Source organism: Pteropus medius, unplaced genomic scaffold, assembly GCF_902729225.1.
Source record: "Pteropus medius unplaced genomic scaffold, Ma_sr-lr_union100, whole genome shotgun sequence".
In the NCBI taxonomy this organism is placed as follows: Eukaryota; Metazoa; Chordata; class Mammalia; order Chiroptera; family Pteropodidae; genus Pteropus; species Pteropus medius.
This window is the reverse complement of record NW_024342467.1, coordinates 11,340,758-11,358,857: the sequence shown is the minus strand read 5'-3', so window position 1 is coordinate 11,358,857 and position 18,100 is coordinate 11,340,758. Positions and strand designations below refer to the sequence as shown.

General features: G+C 38.7%; 1 protein-coding gene and 1 non-coding gene across 6 annotated transcripts in view; one reads left to right on the top strand and one right to left on the bottom strand.

Annotated features, from left to right (window-relative positions):
* IGF2BP3 (insulin like growth factor 2 mRNA binding protein 3) overlaps nucleotides 1–18,100 on the top strand; it is a 112,352-nt gene that overhangs the window by 25,604 nt on the left and 68,648 nt on the right. For all 5 annotated transcript variants that reach the window (XM_039862539.1, XM_039862540.1, XM_039862543.1 and 2 more), the window contains one exon: nucleotides 5,154–5,202. In XM_039862539.1, the coding sequence (XP_039718473.1) occupies nucleotides 5,154–5,202 (49 nt within the window). The remainder of the gene's footprint in view (nucleotides 1–5,153; nucleotides 5,203–18,100) is intronic.
* On the bottom strand, nucleotides 10,005–10,110 carry LOC120602663 (U6 spliceosomal RNA). Its single transcript, XR_005652806.1, has one exon. It is a non-coding gene; the product is annotated as a U6 spliceosomal RNA (small nuclear RNA).

Genomic DNA, 18,100 nt, shown 5'->3' with positions numbered 1-18,100 from the left:
CTTATTTCATTTACTTGATTATACAGAATGTATTAAAATTGGAAATATAAACCACATGGGTTGTATAACTACCTCTTGGAAACAGGATGGCATTTAAACTCTTTATTCTTCAGATTCTAGTGGTGGGATTATTGTGATTTCTAAAGCGGGTGAGAAGGTAATATAACTGATGATCAACTGCAACTTTTCCACTTAAAAAAACAAATCCAAGAATTTGCCGTGGATAAGGACCACATCCAGTTGGCAGTAATATGAAATAAACAGTGTTGATGTGGAGACATTTTATATTCAAAGCACAGCACTTTGAAAAGTTTAGTCATCTTAAAACACCTCTTTTTGCAGGTACAGTTCACTTAGTTATGGTGAAACTTTGTTTCTTGGTTGTTCCTGAAATTTCCTTGACAAACAAAATTTTATCAGTTTTGCCTTCGAATATCAAGTATACTAAGTTTTAGATCAGCTCTCTGCAATTGAAAAATGTGAATTTTATAGATATGTAAAAATTTTAAACTTTTCTAGTAGCCACAGTAAGATATAAAAAGAAACAGGTGATATTAATTGTAATGCTTTATACAACCCAATATATCTAAAATTTTAATCTTTTAACATGTCAATATTGAAAACTTTTATATTCTTTAATTTTGGTACTAAGTTTTCAAAATCTATTATATATTTTGCACTCATGGAACAATTCAATTTGGACTAGACTAGCCACATTTCAAGTACCAAGAGCCTCATGTGGCTAGTGGCTATTCCATTGGACAAGGTGGTTTTAAGATATTCAGCTTCTAAAATCCCTTGTTAAGAATATGAAGAGCCTTGCTGGAAAAAAAATCTAATGGCATTTATAAAATTAGTTTAACTTTGGAAAAATATGGGAATGATTAATTTTAGTGTGACTCAAACAAATTAGAGGTTTTGTATTTGAGCACTTTATTCCCTTGTGACCACCCTAATTTTCAAGGAAGATATGTGTAATTTGCTGTATTGTGTTAATGTTATACTTTTGAAAGAGCGACACTTTGAGTCACACAGGCAGTGAGTCTTTTATTTAAATAGAACTATCATCCTTCATGTTGAACTGTGTGTGTTTTTTGTGTTTGGTTGAAACACTGGTACATTTTCAGATTAAATCTCAGCATGAAGGCTACAGAAATCTTTGGTTATTCAGGAATCAGTTTGCCCTATTCAGCTTTTTTTCTTTTGAACAGCGTCTTACCTTGCACATACCCTAAGGAAGTCTGAGAACTTTATAATTCCCCTCTTGAAGGAACATTCAGTCTCCCAAGAGAAAGAGAGATGGCAGTGTGTACTTATAAGCGTTGGAAGTACGAGCAGCACGTAGAACATTCAGGCTTTCTTGGACTCTACCAGACCGTACTCCCTGGCTTTGGACCAGTTTGCACCCATACACTTACCGTCATCAGACTGCTCTGCATAGATGAGGGGATAAGGTGTTTATGCCTGAAAGATAAATACACCTTTGTTTTAGTTAAGGGGACTGAAACATGGATGTTGTTCTCCTGGAGATCTAGGAGCTGGGGGATGACCAAAGTGTCACCTTAGATTCTCATTTAGCACTGTCATGTTTACAGAGACTTTTCTTCCTTTATTCCTTGTTTAAGTAATGTTAAGTTATTGCCAGTTATGAGCCAGGCAATCTGCTGAGCACTTGAGTATACAACAGTGAATAAGATAGAGATAATGTTGTCCTCAAGGAACTTGCCCTGTTAAATAGACCTCAGCGAACCAAACATCCCTGTGTGTGAAACCCCATTTCCCCCGCCCCGCCCTCAGATTCTGATTTAGGAAGTTTGCCCTAGGGCCCTGGAATCTTCATTTCAAGTAAGCCCTCCTGGTGATTTAATGTAGATGGTTCTTAGAATGTCATCTCTTTACCTCTGCAGTTGAGGGAACAGCATACTTTGTCCTTCCTCCATTCAGTATTCAGTTCACTAGGATCTGGCAGCGTTGCAGCAAATATGCTTTTCTTTACATGTGACTTCCTAAATGTCAGTCTGATAACTAGGATTCATTCACTCACAGGGATTCTTCACCTGAAGTCTACCCGATTCACTCCTCAATCTCAACGTTGGTTCCACTTTCCTGTATTTACTGACACCACTTTAAGACGGTCCTAAAATGCCTAACATCTTCTGCTAGACTGTAAAATCTTTGGAGGTGGTGGTGGGGAAGAACTGCTATTAACAGAGCTAGTTAGAACTCTTGGTTTTAGGAGGGGGTGAAACACCGACTTATTTTGTGGTAGTTAAATCAAACTTTAATGATTTAGTAATCCTATCGTAGAAACAATACCAGTATCTATTTTTTTTTTTTTTTGACTCTTAAGTGTTTAGAATCACACCTCGATATTACTTAATTCTAAAAGCTCATATGGGAGATGGGAGCTCAGAGAAGCAGGTGACAGTGTTTTAATTGTGTATGGCCAACTTGGTAAGCATAGCTAAGTGGGGTAGATTTTCTCTGCTGCGTTCCAGGTCAGAAGTTGGTGTTTATGAGCTGGATGATTAGAATTCAGGCCTTTGCTTGGTCCCGTGTTACCATGGAGCCTTTTGACTCTTGTACTAAGAGTGGACTGTGGGTTCAGGAGCCAGAGGTGAAACTGCAGAGTTTAAGATTAGTTATTGGGTAAGAGGGAAAGAACAGTTCTTTTTTCCACCCCCCATTTCATTGTTGTTCAATCTGCATTGCTTCTGTTCTTAGTGTTACTGAAGATATTTCTACATGTTTAAAAACATTTTTTAAATTTATTGGGGCAACATTGGTTAATGACACTGTATAGATTTCAGGGATGCACATTAGAGTACATCTACAGAAAAAAAACAATTCTTGATGTCAGAACACCAGCTATGAAAACAGTTCTGATGTTTGTCCAAAATGAAACGTGAGAGAATCAGACAATGGAAACTGAACAGATAATGATTCTGGAGTAGCTTCCAATAAGTAAATAAGTGTTAGATGTATATTTCGAAGACTGTATTGGGAAACCTGGCTAATGGATGACTTCTGGTGTACCTGTGAAGTGGATGTTGGCTTTCGTCATATGAATAATTGCCTGTTAGTTGACCAAAACTCTCTATGTACACTTACACATGTACTTTTGGGAAAATTTTTCAGTAATATATACCCAGAAAAATAAGTCCAATGGGGGATGAATGCTTAGTTTCTTAACATTGTGCTGCTAATTCTTACTGTGTCTGATGTTTGATGAAAACAGATTAGTACTTGCATATGTGTAGTAATTCTTCCTTGGTTATCCAGGATAAACAATTATACAAGGTAACTTTTCTGGTAGCTAAAGCAATATGTAGAAGTATTGAAATCTATATATTGGAATTCTTTTTTTAGGATATATTTTTTAAGTCTTTTATAGAAAATACAAAACTTACACAAAAGCACTCGTGCAGCTTTTAAAATTATTAGCGCATGAGTTATTTTGAAACAAATCCCAGACTAGCATTTCATATGTAAATTCTGAGACTGAGGGGTGTTTAAAAGATTTTTTTTTTATTAAATCGACAGTCTCTCTCTCTCTGTCTGTCTCTGGTATATTGCTCCTGACGATCATGCTTTGTTTTACTGTCTCATAAAAATGCTCTTCCTTCCTCCTCCATTTCACACAAACAGGATGTACCTGAGTTTGGTTAGTCTGTATATCCTTTAGAATTCCCGAAGGGATAGGTGGTATCTGTGGCATTTATTTTCATGCTTTGGGAGGGATGGAAAAGACAAAGGACATAGACAAAGGACTATGAATCTTGTCTAAGCTGGTATATTGCTGTTGTCCTTCAAAATAAGTGGATTATTTGATCTGGAAAGAAAGATTAACAGTAGTTCTAATTCTCGAAGTAATTTAATTACTTCATTTGAGATGTGAAGCCCAAATTGCTAGTCTTTTTTTTTTTTTTAGTAGCTAGTTCAGAAGTCCCCAACCCCGGGCCGTGGACCGGTACTGGTCCATGAGCAAAGCTTCATCTGTATTTGCAGCTGCTCCCCAGCACTAGCATCACCACCTCGGCTCCACCTCAGATCATCGGGCATTAGAATCTCATAGGAGCACCAGTCCCTGGAGCCAAAAAGGTTGGGGACCGCTAAAGTTGACTGTAAATTCCTCTCCCTTCTAAAGGGGTGATTGGTGTGTGGCGTCTATACTACATTCTCAAATAATTAACCTCCCTCACCCTTCCCCATTTCCTGCCTCTGGCGGTGTCGAAGAAGGGATATACATTTATAGATATATAAGTAATATAATAAATAGATATTACTGTACATTGTATATGTATATTTTTATACGTGGTCATTTGAACCAAGGTGGTGGGGGTAATGTTTTCTGTACTATGGACTCCTTTGGCCACCTGAAATGTATAGACCTCTCAGGATGTTTTTAAATGTGTAAAAAAAATACATAGGATTATAAGGAAATCAATTATTTTAAAATATAGTTAGCAAAATGTTAAAACTCAGTAATATGCGCTTCTTAACATAAGGAGTAACAAGTTCTAGCAACACATCTAAATTTCACAGTAATGAGTGTAGGTGGTATTTAGAGATTTGCAACAACTTAATGCGATATGAAAATATCTGATTTATGTTGATGCCCAAATTACAAGTACTATAATTCGATTGTGGTTTAATGTCATCATTCATACTTGAAAAGAAGTGCTAAATTTTAGTTAGAGGGTAGTGAAAAATAAATAATTCCCCTTTCCCTTCTCCCCCATCCAAGTTTCCCAGATTCTGTCCGTGGACCCCTTGGCTGCGATCTCAGATTAACAACATCTGCACTAAAGCTTTGTTTGTGTCATGATGCTTAATTTGAGGCTAAAGAGTTTGAACTTAGAATATAGTCATCAGACGAAATGTATTTCAAACATATCTGCCAATTTTAATGGATTTAAAAATAAGCCATAACAATGTAATGATGCTGGATCTCTAAATGGTCTCAATATGTACCCTTTGATTAACTTTGTCTACTTTTGCTTTCTCGGGCTGCATTTTCTTACTATATATATTGGTTTTGTAGTTAATAGAAAATCAATATTTTAAGTAGTTTCTAAACATCCATGTTGACTATTAATGTCTTTGCCTTTATGTGCTTGTTTTCTTTTAAAAACATTTTAATTCTTCTGCAGGATTCGGAAACTTCAGATACGAAATATCCCGCCTCACTTACAGTGGGAGGTAAGAATTTCTATATTTAAAATTAAGATTTCAGTACTAAGCCTATTGTTGTTAGTTGTTCGAAAGGTTTTTCTCCTTTCCTCCAGCTCTTGTGCTAGAACTCAACATTCTCTCATGGTCTCTGTCTTGCTGTGGGCTTTTCTTCGTGAGGGCACACTATTATCTTTTAAAAATTGCTCTTCGAGTTACTTTAAAAAAAAAAAATTAACATAGGTTTTTGGGTAAACTGGGTAATCTTCCTCATTCAGTCCCACCCCAACAAGAGCTTGTTTATTTAAAATCTTTCTGATGAGTTTGCCAGTTGTATCTAAACATGAAGTTCTCTCCTTGGCGAAATTTTAAAGAGACAGATACCTGCTACTTATACTTTATTTTAAAATGTTACTCTGCTTTTTTTTTTTTGCTCAGATGGTGGCTCTATAGTGACTGTACAAATACAAAGTATTTAGTACACTCGATTAGCCTGGGTCAGCAATATCCAAAGCACGATAATGATGTCATAATCGAGAATTTGAGGACCCCAGTGGTTGAAGAGAGAAACTGTCTGTTGGCTCTTCCAGATGATGGAACCTGAAAGTTCTTAAAACCTCCCTGAGACAGTGGTGCAGGGAAAACTTCTCAGCTCTTACGTATTTTTAGTATAAAAAAAATCACGAGTAACTAGCTTTGGGTGTAAAATGACATTTGATGAGTCACTAAACCAGAACCTTCATCCAAATGCAAAATATGGTTAAAAGGTTTCTTTGGTGGTGAGTTGAGGGAAGTTGGTTTGAACTCTGTTTCTCTGAGGTCCCAGTGGGTAACAAATCATTTATGCTCAGAATATTTTACACAGCATTTATTTTCAGAACAATATTATTGAGTTAAATCTTTATAGGAGGAGTTGATTCTTTGGTAAATGCTGACTGTTTTTCAAGTTGTGTAATGTATAAAAAGTATATATTTTTTTTACATGGAAACTGACTTTTATAATATTAAACTCAATGCATTTTCCTGTTTTGGATTAAGATTCGTTTGGGGAATTCACTGGCTTGGAGGATGGGTCCACAAGTCAAGTATTATGGTATTAAATTTACTGATTTGATCCTCTTGGGCCATGTGAGATATGATTTCTGTTTGGGAACTATATCTAGTGTAATGTAGCTTTCAACGAAATAATCAAATGGTAGTAGTCAATTTTAAGTGAATTAATAGACTAGTAGCATATCAGCTATAGGCAAGTGGCAGTTTCCTTTTAATTCATTCATACTATTTCTTCAAATCTAGATTGCAGTGGCTTGAAGCAGTTTAGTGTATTTTTAGTGGTTTTTCAAGTTTTTAGTTTATGTATTCTTCTTCATTCTTGGTAAAATTTAACCTCATTTATGAGGATAAATCTTTTTTTTGCCATACCTAACTTTTATTTCATTTTACCCTCCCCATAGACCTTTGAGGTAAGATGAAGTTGGTGACATTATCTCCATTTTCAAATAGGCAAATATGGTCATACAGGATTCAAATAATTAAGTAAAAACACATACTAAATTACAAGAAGTTTGGAACTAGACTTTGAAACTCTTGACTTCTGACTACTTAAAAATTTTTTACATGATTGTTTGGAATATTGATCAACAACAAAATTTATTGAGGGCTTGTCAGGAGTAGGATGAGCTGTTGTGATGTTTCCTTTCCTTGAAGACTTGAATGAATGCCATCTGTTACTTCCTTTTTGAGATGAATCACTTTGCATAACATTTTATTTGTATTCAGTGTGCTGGCTGTCTAGTGCCAAAGCCTTATCTTAGACGGTGATAATTTTGTACTTACAGATCTGGACTTCCTTTATATTGGAGGGATTAGACTTTGGATCTACTAATTAATCTTAGAAACACTGAAAGTGGAGTGACTAGACGTTCCGTGTCTTCTGGTTTGATGTAATAGGAAATAGACACAGGTGAAATATTGTTGTCTGAAAAATAGAGGTTTGACTGGATTCACTTTCAATCTAATTTTGAGTTTACAAGAAATATAGAAGCTAGCGGCACAACTTAAATGATGCCACCAGGGAACAGCTAGCAAAGTCCGGAATATGGGACATTCCACAGGACAAACGATGCTGTGGAGAGGTTTCCGCATTGTAAGATCCGTTTCTGCCTCGTGCGTAGTCTCCTATAATTCAGGAAAGGAAGCAGAAGCTGTCTCCTGAGCTAAACAAAGGGCAATAAAGGGTGGAGGGTCTTCGCAACTGAAGCATCCTCAGATTGCATCCAGGCTTCTGACATGCAGGTTCTTGACATGGAAAGCAAGTAACCAGTAAATTAAAAATGAAAGACTAAAGCTACAGGTTGGAAATTGCAGCATCATTCTGCCCCCCCGCCCCCCCACGAAAGAGTTACTACCTTAATGATTTAAGGGTCTTTTTGGTGCTTCTGTATGAACTTGAAGCAATTTTTGGAAGTAAGTGAATCTTACAGGAAATCTTAAAAGACTCTTCTTTCGTAGGGCCAAAGAATTGCCTTAACAAAACACTTTATTTTGCGCTCGGCTTCTTAGTTTTGAACCCAGCTCCTAGTAACTAATTTGGAGAAAGTTGAGTTCTAGGGTATAGGGAATATTAGAAAACCCTTGGCTTTCTGTATTCCTTTGTAGTCTGGTGATGTCGCATTAATGGTAAGAAGTAGTAGGGAGAAGCAGCAGAACTTCCCTGTCAGTTATAGTCAGGTCAGTCACGTCCACACTGGTAGAGGCCAAAGCTTTAGAAAGATGCCCACATTTCAGACCGTAATGAAAGATATACTCTAATAAGTGGAAACCTCAGAAAATGGATATTTTCTTGTGAGCTGAGGCAAGAACTTATAATGGAGAAATTATATGATCCACATTTTACTTAAAAGAATGCTTAATGGGGATGAGTTGTAGAGGTCAGAAATTTTCTTAAAGCTGGTAAAATCTCAATGAAATCTTGTTATTTTCTTTCCAAATCTACTGTGACTATTGTAAGAAAGATCGATGACAGGAGACCTGGCTGCTCTATGAGGAAGTAGAAACAGCAGTATTATTAAGCTAGGCTCTGGCAGAAGGGAAACCAAAGGAGTTTTTATTTAGAAAGAAAGAAGGAAGTAAGCAAGAAAGTAGTGATGCCATGTGATCTAGTCTAGGGGGAAAACAAAACAATAGCACAGTTAATGTAAAACGGCTCAGAGAGAACCCTCATAGTAACACTTGGGCGGATGTGTGCTGAGAATTGGAAGACTGTCTTGGAGGATGGAAGGTGAAATGACTTCCAAGGGAAGAGATTTAGACAAGGGCAGTGGAGTGAAGGGCCGTTAGGTGAAGTCCCTGGTAGATGTTGACGTCTTTCAGGGAAGGAGCTGGCTTTCATTTTCTACGTGGTGGTTCCTGTTCGGCACTCTGGTCAGATGTTATTTGGTCCATGATGAGTTTGAGAATTAATGCTAGAAACTGACTGAGACCAAAGCATTTAAGTGTAATTGACAATGTAATGCTCACAGTTTGAGGTACTTCGTCTCAGAAAGACGTTCATAGTAACAGTGGTGCTGACAGAGACCATGAACTGAGCAAGAGGTCACCAGAGGCATTGATGTTGACTATTAGGAATAACCCCTTTAAAGGTTGCCTTCTGCAGCAGACATCTTAGAGTTGTAAATAACTGTAGGGTGCTTTTCAAACGTTTTAAAGGAGATGGTACAGCAGAAGCCTGGTGTGTGAATATGGATAAAGGCAGAGCTAAACAAAGATGGCACACCTTGCCTGCTGGCTCCCTCTTTGGCCCCCGGGGAACCCCCTGGGGAGGTTTTGTGGGCCTCTTTGAAAATCACTGTGACATCAGTGAATTGGAGTATGAACAGTTGCTAGAGGTAGTTGGTCTCCACCAACTAATTTTGAAGGAACGCGATAGGCAGTTTGAGGTGATCTTCCTTCATGATGGCCTGATTCTGAGCACTGGCCCCTAAACAGCCAACACCTAGGGAGCACATACGTGCTGGGTGCTGGATTAACCCATTTTATCTTCATAACAGTCCCATGTCCCCACCTTACAGATGAGGCAGCTGAGGTACAGAGAAGCGAAGTAACTTGCCCAGGGTCACATCTGGGAAGGGTAGAGTTTCTGCCCTTAATCAGATTACTCAAACAGAAAACCTCCCCCAGAAGGCACGTTTCTACTTCTTGTAATATAATCATTTATCAGCTTTCAACTGAATGTTTGACAGTGAACCCAATAGAAACTGGATCCTCCCCAGGTCTGGAGGAAATATGCGGTTATGAGTGATGAATGGGCTTGGACAGATTATTTGGGGGAAGTTCTTGGTAAACTCTTCCGTTTAGAGAACTGTGGTCAATAGAGTTCTTTGTGCATCGTTGCCCTGGCATGGGTCAGACTTTGCTGCATTAGAAATGACCTGGCAAAGATGTGTAGGGGAATCCCGGAGTTTCCCGATCACCTGGATGTGAGCGGAAGATGAGGCATTTATTTCTGCTCCCAAGCTGCCATCTCCACGTGTCTATCATGCACTTGCATTATGATGCCTGAACTTTTTAAAAAAAATTTATTCAAATTAGTTTCAAGTATACAGTACATTGCTTAGACATCTGTATAGTTCATAAAATGATCCCCCCAATTGCTCCCTCCCTCCCCTGGCCCTCCACCTCGCCATCATATTAATGCTAACTGCATTCCCTGTATTGTGCTCCACATCCCTGTGACCAACTATCAACTACTAATTTGTACTTCTTTAATCCTTCACCCTATTCTCCCAGCCCCCCGACCTCCCCTCTGTCCATCACCAAATTGTCCACTATATTAAAAATAGGAATGCTTCACGAATTTGTGTGTCATCCTTGCACAGGAACCATGCTATCTTCTCTGTATCGTTCCGATTTTAGTATATGTGCTGCTGAGGTGAGCATGGTGCCTTAACTTTTGCCTGATGCTTCCGTGGTTCTTCTGAGATGGTCACCTGAAAGGCCTCCGTGCGCTTTTATTATGAAAATGTCAAACATACAGAAAACTAGAGAAACCGATATAATGACAGTATCAACCACTATTAATATATGGTCAAGCAGTCTTTTGTGTATAACTCTACCCTCTTCACCCTTTTCCAGGTTATTTTGAAGCAAATCCTAGACATCACTTCATTTAGTAAATACTTCAATATTTGTTTCTAGGAGATAATGTCTATGTATTAGTTTGCTAAGGCCTCTTTAAGAAAATAGCACAAAGCGGGTGGCTTAAACAACAAACTTAATCTCACAGTTCTGGAAGCTTGAATTCTGATAACAAGGTGTTGACACATTTAGTTCCTTCTGAGGGTCTGTGAGGGCGGGATATGTTCAAGGCCTCTCTCTTCTGATAGTTCCTTGGCATGTGGCAATGTAACTCCAGTCTTCAGGTGGCATTCTGTATGTGTGTCTGTCTGAATGTCTCCTTTTCGTAAGGACAACAGTTATTATATTGGATTAGGTAGGGCCCACCTGAATGACTTCGCTTTAACTCGATTATCTCTGTAGAGACCCTCTCTCCAAGTATGGTCACAGTCTAAGGTACTGAGAGTTAAAACTTCATCACATGACTTTTTTTGGGAACACAGTTCAACCCATAATGGTCTGTTTTAAACATTCACATGTTAAATTAATAGTAATTCTCAAATATCAAATCTAATCTTTCATATTTCATTGATTATCTCAATTTAAAAAAATGATTGTTTGAGTCAGGATCCAAACAAGATCTTTTTTAAAGACATTTAACAGTAGGTTCCCCCCAACCCCTGCTTTTTTTGCATCATATTTGTTGAAGTTGGTTTGTTCTTAGTTTGCTGAACTACATTCATGTGTGATCCTTCAACATGTTCCTCAGACCCTTGTGGGACTTGGATTATACCCAAGTTCACTTTCCATTTGGAAAGACAAAGTAATAGGTGGTTATGTGTTCTTCTATCAGGAGGTCCATAATATAATGTCTGTCTCTGTGATAGGAAATGCCATTGATCATTGCTTAGATTCATTACTGTGTGTTTGCAGGATGTTAATATTCTAATTCTACAATGTCTTCATTTGCTAGTTGGAATGTATTTATGAAGAGGAACTTGTCCTCATCAGTTATTTGATCACTCTGAGGAAAAGTTTGAGACAGGACAAATGCTTGATTCTTTCCATTTATTTCCTACTTTATAAATATGGGTGCCTTAGCATCCTACAAGGATGACCAGTGATTTTTTTTTTTTTAACCAGTGAGTTTTTGTGTGTATGATTATGAGGTCATTAGTTAAAGATATTTGGGTTTCAAAATTACTGGAATCATTCATACCGATACTTAAATTATTCTAACCCGAGAGCCATGTGGAGCTTCTTCAAGACAGTGCCAGGGTTCTTTTGATGCCACCTCAGTGGTTGATAACTTCCTTGATTTTTGGTTCAAGAAGTACCAGGTTTATCTTGTACGTTTTCTGATCCAAGGCTGGAATTAGCCCTTTCTCCAAGGAGCCCAGTGTTTAGAGACCCCAGTGTGATCGTGCTCCTCTCGGGACCAGATCCATTGGCGCATCCTTGGTTGTTCATTTTCTTGGTAACATTTATGCCCTGTGTTCCACGCCCTGAGGGTTTCCGTTACGGCTGCTCTTCTGCGTTATTCCTGATGTGAACATTTCTGTTACTTTGTTTTTTCTCTCTTGGAAATTCCACTTGTTTCTACTCTTTTAAAATTTTTTATTTTATTTTATTTTTTGCTTCCTGCTTGAAAGCAAACATTCGTTTGAATATCCATTGAACTTAAAGTGTCTAAAACCGAATTTCTTTCCCTCTCAAATCATTGCTTTATTTTCTCTGTGAATTTTAATATTGCTTAGGTCACACGGGCTTGGCCAGGAGGTCATTCTTGATTTTCCTTCTCCCATTTGCCCTCTGGCCACAGGAAACTAGGTGTCCTTAGCCGTCCCCCACCACCCTACTTCCTTTGATGTTCGTTCTTGTACCCATGGCCATCACCTTGCAGAGCATTCAGTCATAAGTCAAACGTTTTAAGCATCTTTACCATGTGTAAGTGGAGAAAATAACATGTAGGCATAACTATCCTATGAAGGGTGACCACAGAGGGCTCCTGCTTTGTGTTCTCAAGCTTTAAAACCATCTTTAGAAGTGTCTGGGCACTTATTTTAAGATTCTGTGTTAGTGCCAAGATGTTAACTTGCTTTTTAAATTTCATAATCTGCAAATGAGCCTTGTAACTCTTCACATGAAAACAACTGATTTTTTCTGTTTGAATTATGTTAAACTACCAACAACCACAAACAGATTGTTTATGGTTGTAAAAAAGAGAGTCTTTGGTTTCAGTAGTATTTACTTGCAGTCATTGGCACACCCAAGAAGGAATAATTGGTAAATAAATCTCTCATTTGTGTTGCAGGCAAAGCTTTTTACATGATACCTATACTGCTTCAAAGTTCAGACTGCCAATTAGGAATAAGTATGATCCCATGAAAAAAGATTGAGAGGAAAAAAGTTAACTACTTGAGGGTGGGAAATAAGGTAATATTTATCCAAACTTTAATGTTCCATGGCCAAACAACTAGTACCTTTTAAAAAGCCTATTTAAAAACCACATCTTTTTTCTACATGGGATCAGTAGATCTTTATGTTCTAAACTCACAGGAGCCTTCAAAACCTTTGCTGTTTTCTCTGCTCTCAGTGTGAAGCAAGAGGTTTGCTGAACATTGAGAGAGAGGATTTGTGTCATTTTTACTCACAGTATTTCTGACACCAAATACACGGTGTCTTTTCCAATACCACTTCTACTCGCCAGCACCAACTAGGTGTCATACAAATTCATTTCTGACACTAACCGTTGGGTTTAGTGTCAGACTCCACAGCTTAAGAGTTCCATTTCACAAAACTGCCTTTCAGGTGCCAGGTCCATCACATGCTACCTGGCCGAAGACCATCGTTCACTAGACAGCCTCACAGAACTCAGAAAAGAGCTTTGCTTTCCTTCTTTTAACCACCGTACGACAAAAGGATACAACTCGGAAACAGCCAAATGGAAGAGATGTGTAGGAGACGGGCACAGAGCCTCCACGCCTTCTCCAGGCACGCTCTGTGATTCAGCACTAGCCATGTGTATGGAATGCTAAAGAGATCATTTCAAATTTAAGTGTCTAAAAATCTACACTTGTTGCTCTTTTCCTCTTGGCTTCCTACTTCTGATGTTAATGAACAAAATAGTCGGGGTTAACATGGAGAAAGGGGGAGATGTCCCTAGGCAGAGGTTTGGAATAGTAAACCAATTGGGAATGAATGGCAGGGCACCCTTAATCCTATTTCTAATTTTAGCATCAACCAGAAAGCAGGGCTGCCTCAGTATTCAGAGCATTTTCCCTCTTTGTGTTTTTGCATCGCTGAATGGCCTACTTTGTCTTATCCAAAACATAATGTTACTGTTTAGAGTTTCTTCCCATGTGGGGATGAGAAAGGCTATAATTTTCTGTGGTCTTTCCTAGATGTGTAGTATACATGCATGGACATCTTTTCAGGATTCCTTAGTTATCAATTGGTTCTTGTGTGGTAGACAAAAGGAAGTGTTCAGTAAGCATTGGCTGTACTGAGAATGTCATGTGGTGCTTTTCAGAGCATGACCATAAGCCAGATAGAGATCTCTGTGTTCATCTTGCTAGATTCATTCTTGGTCTAATGTTTTGTGTCACCACTCCTCCATAGACAAGCATATATAAAAAAGATTGAAATTGTTTAATTAGCTTAGGTCGATGGTAATGAATCCTTATTTCAGATGTTTTCTAATAAAAAGCAGGGCCTATATTTGACTTGTTGGTTTTTTCTTATTTTCGTGCTTACTATCACATTCCTAGTTCTCATTTCCCTCTTTTCTTTACTATTCTGCCTTTAAGTTTTGATCAACTTAATAGCATATGTGTGGGGAGCCCTAAGCATGAGCAGGGCAGTATGCAAAACTCTTTAGACGTCATTTGATTCTTCCAGCCAACCCTAGACAGAGGAAGGAAATAGTGCTCTCCCCACTTTGGGGAGGGAGGTGGAAGGTAACTGAGGGATGGAGAAATGTACCGAGGTCTTGCAGCTAGCATTGGCCCTGTGGCATTTAAAACAGGTAACCTGACCTAAAAGCCCCTTAGCCACTGCTGTATGTAGTTCTGTTACCTCATGTGTAAAAATAAGAATAACCTCTAACATCCCCCACAAGTCTGTTTATGATTTTGAACATCAATTTCATCCATGTTCTTATTAAGATATAATTTCTTCCTATGTTTTACCTGTAATGAGCTCTTAGATATTTAAAATAACTTGCATTTTTAACCCTCAGACCTACACCCTCTTTTAAACAAATATTTCCTAATGTTTCAATTATAATCCTGAAACGAAATTCACAGAAAATGTAACCCACTTATCCATATACTTTAAAATTCAGTATAATGTTCTAGTAATACCAGAAAGGAGAAACAAGTTTATACAAAATAATATTTCAACACATAAATACTTGGGCATGACCAGAACTTAAGACATAGTGAAATAATCAAGTGCTTGTACCATATGTAGAATGACCTTCAGTGAACCAATATAGATGCTAATATTACAGATATTCCATATGGGTGACTCAGAGTCCTGTTGTTTTATAGTGGTGATAAGTAGACCGAAATACAACAGTATCTTGATTTACATGGTCATGGCAGTTTTGGAAGATAGAGTATATATTCCAAACTAAACAATTAAATTAAAACTAAACAATAAATACTATGTTAGGTTATAGGCTCAGATAAATGAGCTTTATGTATAGGTGAATGTCGAAGGCTTTCGAGAACTGTGCAGGACATGGGGTGTCTCTCTCACTGTGTAAGACTGCCCTGAACACTTCAGGATGTATGACTTTTCTGGTTTCTGCCTGTCAAGTGTTAGTGAAGCCCCATTCTTCCACCGAAAGACCCACAGATTTCTAAAACCACTCCCTAAGCAACGAAGTTTTCTCCATTGAGAATTACTGTTCTAGTTCATTCCTTCCCCAGCTGTGTGGAAGGTCCAGTTTTTAAAAAATGTCCAAAACCTGACTTTGTATAAAATAACAAAAATTATTAGAAACCTGAAATTTTAAAGTCAGTCAAAAAGACAAGCCCTGATTTTTATTATTAGAGTCAGCAGACATAAAATTCCTGTTAATCTGCTGTAAAAATTTCTAAATGCTTACTATCCACTTCTTGCCACTGTGTGGTCTCTTTATCTTTTTCTGTCCCCCAAGTCACCCAGAATGAATGTATGTTTCTGAAAATTCATCCTCTTAGAAGATTTCAGTCCTGCTCTCTCTAGCCAAAGGCTCAAATGTTTTATTCCCAACACCTCCTTTGTTATTCATAAATTTTACCATTTATAAAAGTATTATTTCATAATGGAAATGGACCTAACTGCCTTCACTATGGGAGATGTGTTTTTATTCCATGGTAGAAATTTGCAATGTAGTTTTAACAGGCATAACTCAAATTGGTTTTGATTCCTCTTTAGCTTTGTCTGCTTGAAATCCATGCACCTTCACCACGCAAACCCACAGGGAAGCAGTGACTTTTATAACCTTAATTTCAGAAGTCTTCCAGTGACATTTTTCATACTATGAGACTCTTAGTGATTGAAGATAATCCCTATAACAAGGCTGGGAGGGTCCTGGATCATGAAATGTGTCCCGCATTTCATGTTGGTGATCCTGATGGTGATACTTAGCAGGGGGCCTGTACCTGCTTCTGCTGTGGATCTGTGGAGAGAATGCTAGTCCTGCTGGAGGAGAAGTTCGATGGTTTTGTCACAGTGACTCAAATGTGACCGCTCCTCTTTTTCTTCCCTTTGGGTTCCTCTAGGTCAGCGGAACAAGTACCTGGCTTTCATAGGGATCTTCCCTTCAAACACAGGTTAATAGTCTGAGTTTTGATAGCATCTCAGCGCCTGATCCAGTGTTGTCCTTCCTTTGTGTATGGTTGGCTTTGGTGTGTGTTTGTGTAAGTACTTTTGGGATGGACCCAGGCACAGAGTCACGAGGTAGCTTTGGGAGTTGTGCTGAAGTGAAAAGGCAGTGCTTGGGCCTTTAGGTATTTCCTAAAGCTTTTGATGTATATGAAAAACACAAGATGGTTGAAGGACAGGATTTTATTACCTACCTTGCTTTGCGAGGTGGGATCAGCCTAGTCAGAAGGGCTCCTTTAGTTGTGATTATCGGCGTGGCAGAGGCGGCGCTGTGCTGCGAGGAAGCTCTGTCGACAGCACTGTGGCTCTTAAAATGTGTTCCCCGAAGGAGCAGGACAAAGTCCGCTGGGCTCTCTGAGGCCAAAACCAACCGCTCCTGTATAGCTCAGCGCTGAGTTATGGTGGAACCGTTCATCTTACTTAGACAGGTTCACCTATATGTGGTCAGCAAAAAAAAAAAGGTAGTATGGAATATTTTGAGTGGGGAAGTTTTTCCACCATTTTATTCCGTGATCCTCCATCCTGGGGAAATGGGATATGGGAAATATGAGTGTTTCTTCAGTTGCTCAGCTCCCACGTGCCTCTTATGCACACTGAGAACATGTTTCGAGACACGTACTTTTTATACCACGTGTGCATAACTACTAGCCAATAACCTGACTTAGTGTTAAATGAAATAATAATTCATTTTAATGTCAATGAAAAAATGGACTCATCTGGCCTTAGTGGGTGTTATGGACTGAATGTTTATGTCTCCCCAAAATCCATATGTTGAAGCCTTAATCCCCAGTGTGGTGGTATTTGGAGGTGAGGGTCTTTGCAAGGTAATTAGGTCACGTGAGTAGAGCTCTGTGAACGGGGTTAGTGCCCTTAGAAGAGAATTAATAGGAATTAATAGAGAAACTGAGATGGTTTCTCTTTGCTGTATAGGGCACAATAAGAAGGTGACTGTAAGCCAGGAAGAGGGCCCTCACACGGACCCCAACCCTGCCGGCACCCTAATCTTGGACTTCTAGTCTCTAGAACTGTGAGGGATACATTTCTTTTTAAGAGACTCGTTCTGTGGTATTTATTACAACAACCTGAGGTCACAAAGACTTTAGGGAAAGTGTAGAAGTGTGGCACCTCATTAGGAATTTAAAAGTGACCTTTTCAGTTCTCTATTTTGGAAGTTTTCAAATGTGTCCACATAGAGAAAATAGTATAATGAACCCCCATGTTCTCAGCTTTAAAGACCGTCAACATTCTGTTCTTGTTTTATGTATATCCCCTAATGTTTTTCTGCACTATTTTAAGGCACTTCAGGGGTGACTGATGGCACAGGAAATTTGTTTTACCTGCTAATGTAAACATAGATATATTCATTTCCTATTGCTGATGTAAGAAATTACTACAAATTCAGTGGCATGAAACAGAAATTTATTCTCTTATAGTTCTGGAAGTGAAGAGTCCGAAATCAACCTCACTGGGTGAAGGTCAAGGTGTTGGCAGGGCTGGCTCCTTCTGGAACCGTTGCTTTGCCTTTTCCAGCGTCTAGAGGCTGCCTGCCTGCCTTGGCTTGTGGCCTCTTTCCCCATCCTCAGAGCGCATCACTCTAGTCTCTGCTTCTGTTGTCACATGGCCTTTCTCTGAATTGACTCCTCTGGTGCCCCTTTCTATAAAGACCCTTGTAATTATGTCAGGCCCATTTGGATCATTGAGGATAATCTCTCCATCTCAAGATCCTTAATCACATCTGCAAAGTCTCTTTTGCCTTCTGAGGTCACATCCATAGATTTCAGAGATTAGGAGGAAGACCTAGCATTTGGTACTATTACTCAGACTACTGTAGTAGAACCACAGTGTGGTCAGCATTCAAATGTCAAATAAATGGTGGAACCACCGTCTCGAAGAGTAGGCACGGTCATCACGGAGGAACACATGAAGATTAAGTTCT